At 34.9% G+C, this 3,253-nt stretch overlaps 1 protein-coding gene across 1 annotated transcript; it reads right to left on the bottom strand.

Annotated features, from left to right (window-relative positions):
* Window positions 1-949: 949 nt before the first annotated feature.
* LOC21402878 lies at window positions 950-2,966 on the bottom strand. Its single transcript, XM_010096451.2, has 4 exons — window positions 2,826-2,966; window positions 2,498-2,685; window positions 2,234-2,300; window positions 950-1,863 (listed from the first exon to the last, which is right to left on the bottom strand). The coding sequence occupies exons 2-4, from the start codon at window positions 2,650-2,652 to the stop codon at window positions 1,585-1,587; spliced, it is 501 nt and encodes a 166-aa protein (XP_010094753.1). The 5' UTR covers window positions 2,653-2,685; window positions 2,826-2,966; the 3' UTR covers window positions 950-1,584.
* Between the last annotated feature and the right edge of the window lie 287 nt (window positions 2,967-3,253).

Raw genomic sequence — 3,253 nt, 5'->3', positions numbered from 1 at the left:
CATTACTGGTTGTATTTTATTTTTAAATATTGATAACCATGTAATTGTGATGTTTCCACATAAAACTATCTAATGTTTAGATGCTTAACATGATTGTTTTTTTAATTAAAAAAACAAAAAAAAAGGCTCTATGGGGCGTCGTTATTTCATATGAATGAGAAAATTAGAACTAAAAATAATTTCCCCTCATCTATTGATGTGTTTATTTATAATCATAACAGGGATTAACGCGCATGCAATACCATTAGTGTCGCCTGCCAAATCCTAGCATTTTTCATTTCGTTTAATCTCTTATAAAATAATCATGCAGTTGCACAACTTATGAGAATATAAACTCTTGATTTAAGAGGGTGTTTGGTATGAGGATTCGTGACATTGTTCGAAGTATGATTCGTAACTCGCTACAATGTTTTCTCTCACAAAAAACACACGTAAACTGAGAATAATTTTAAATCATAGTTCTGAATCTGTGAACCAAACGTTCTTATTCCTTTTTTTAATAAACATAAACACACGCTCCCCAATATTCTATTACGAAATACACAGGTTAATTAGCGTGCGTTTAATTAGTAAATTCGTACTATAATTTGAATCATAATTCGTAATTCGCTATAATCTTTTCTCTCACAAAACACACATAAATCAAAAATAATTTTAAATCATAACGCGCGTGAACACTAGTGTCGCCTGCCAAACCCTAGTATTTTTCATTTTTGTTTAATCTACAACTTATGAAAATATAAACTCTTGATTTAAAGTGATTAGTATGAGAATTCATAACATTATTCAAAATTTAAATTATAATTCATACTTTATTACAATATTTTCTCTTATAAAACTCACATATAAATTAAAAATAATTCTGAATATGTGAACCAAAACGTTGTTATTTCTTATTTTAATAAACATAATCACACGCCCCCCAATATTCTATTACGAAATTCACAGATTAATTAATGACTTCATAAATTGTATTCACAGCCACGTGCTTTCTCTGTACAAGACTTGTTCATAAGCAAAAGAAACAAAGGCACCAAAACAATGGGTGCCCACCAAAAAGAACAAAAAAAGTAGCAAAAATTCCAAAATAATTTAAGCCCCCATTTTCCTCCATCTTTCTTCACAAATTACAAAGGAGGATTATGAGAAACAAAAGACTCAAAGATTTGCTTTTAAATTACAGACTCTTGTCCAATGAAGGAACCTTCTCTCAAAAGGAGTCTCGGATAAAGACCCCCAACAAAACAAAAGAAAAAAGGTGGACAAACTCTACCAAGACGTCCCTCTTTAGCTCTCTCTCTCTTTATTCCTGATCATCAAAATGGGAAAATACTCTCATAAACTGACCTTTACTTTACAGATACATTTTTGGGGTTACCATAACAAAAGACTAAAATCATCAGCAGAACCAGAAACTTGCATAAAACTTGACCCTTATATACACAAATATATTACAAGACTAAAAACTCTCTTTTCTCTCCCTCTCTCCTCTTCTTTCTCAAAACCCCTTTTACTTCTCTCAAAAACCTTTTTTTTTTTTTTTTGTTGTATTGGGGGTTATATGATCATCCTCCTCCTCCTTTTTCAAGCCACTGCAGAGATGCTGCGATTCCTGCGGTCTCTGCTGAGGCAATCGAACCCTTCGACGCGCACGGCCGCCGGCTTGTGCCCGAATTTCATCCGAGCGCAGCCGCCTTTGCGGGCGGAGGACGGCGACGGCGGTGTTGCGGATACAAAACCCACCTTCCCGTTGCCAAACTGCTCGTCCTGGATTACTGGATTTGAAGCCCTGCTTGGTGGAGATCCACAGAAATACGGTGGAGATGAAGCTACTTGGTTATTGTGTATTTCTGAACTATTCCCCTGCCATTAAAATTCATATGACAAAATAAAATAAAATCTCAGCTTGAGGTCAAAAAACAAAATTTACCCTTTAATTACTTGTTTTTTTTGTTTTTGTTTTTGGGTTAGGAATAATCCTTGAACGAATAAAGAATATGGGTCTTAATTTTCAAACCAAAATTTCAACTGCAAAATTTGTTTGGTATCGCTCAGATTAAGTGAAGATTGATTAAGATTCAAGAAATATATATAATATTTTCCCAGTCAAAGAAAAAATTTGTTACCAAACAAGCTTTAGAAAAATTAATTAAAAACACAAAAATAGGTTCAAGTTTTCAAACCAAGAAAAGACCAGAAAAAAAATTGCACATAGAGAGAAGAGAGAGAAAACCTTGGTGAGAATGATATCAAGGAGTTCTGTTCCGGCTTGAGAATCCCCAACTTCCGATTGAAAAGGACTGGTAAGACAAAGAGGAAAAACACAATAATTACTATCAGAAGAAAGAAATAATCTTTTTTTTTTCCCAAAAACAGAAACGAATTTTTTTCACTTCTCTTTACACACATACGTACATACAAGACTCTAAATTAAAATTCCAGAAATTTAGGGAAGAAGTTAAAACAGGAAAAAAAAAAAAAAAAACACGAGTCATACTTGGTGGGATATCTAAGAGGTCTGATGTGGTCGTTAATGGAGGGATTGAGAATCCCCAAACGACGAGGTTTTGGACAAACGACAGATCCCACAACCATCCTCAACCCCTCGCATCCTGCCATGGCGTTCTGCTCGTAACCGCACCCCTTCATCATCTTCAGATTCCAAAGATCTCGCACCAAAAACGCCTTATAAACCCAAAAAAGAAAACAAATTTAGAAAATATATATCAAAATATTATTTTTATTACGCAGATCTACACGTTTTAGATCGTGTTTGAACCAGAGAAAGAAGAAGAAAATAGAGAGAGAAAGAAGAGAGAGAAAACCTGTGCTGAGCAGAAGAGGCTCCTCCAAACAGGAGGAGGGGTTTTGAAGGGGAGAATTGAAAGAAAAAAAAAAAAAAGAAAAGAAAAAAAAAGAGAAAAAAAAGGAAAGTAGAGATTTTTTTTAGGGTCAGACAGAGAGAGAGAGAGGAGGGAGAAGGAAGATAAGGATTGGGTTGTCTGAGTATTTATCGTTCACAGAGAGAGGAGAGAGAAACTGTAGGCAACGAAAGAGGAAATGAGAATGACGAGTTCTACTCTGCGAGTGGTTGTAGCGTACATCCTGCGTTATCGGGTTTTCCCAGCGTTGGATTAGAATTTACAAAGCGTGTGGGAAATGGAGGTAGTTGGCCCACAAGATATGCACGAAAAATCATCTCTCTCTCTCTTTTTTTTTTCTCCTTACGTCTTTCTTTTTTTTTCTTTCTTTC

The sequence above is a fragment of the Morus notabilis genome, unplaced genomic scaffold, assembly GCF_000414095.1.
Source record: "Morus notabilis unplaced genomic scaffold, ASM41409v2 Scaffold2035, whole genome shotgun sequence".
Taxonomy (NCBI): domain Eukaryota; kingdom Viridiplantae; phylum Streptophyta; class Magnoliopsida; order Rosales; family Moraceae; genus Morus; species Morus notabilis.
This window is presented reverse-complemented; position numbering and strand designations above follow the sequence as displayed.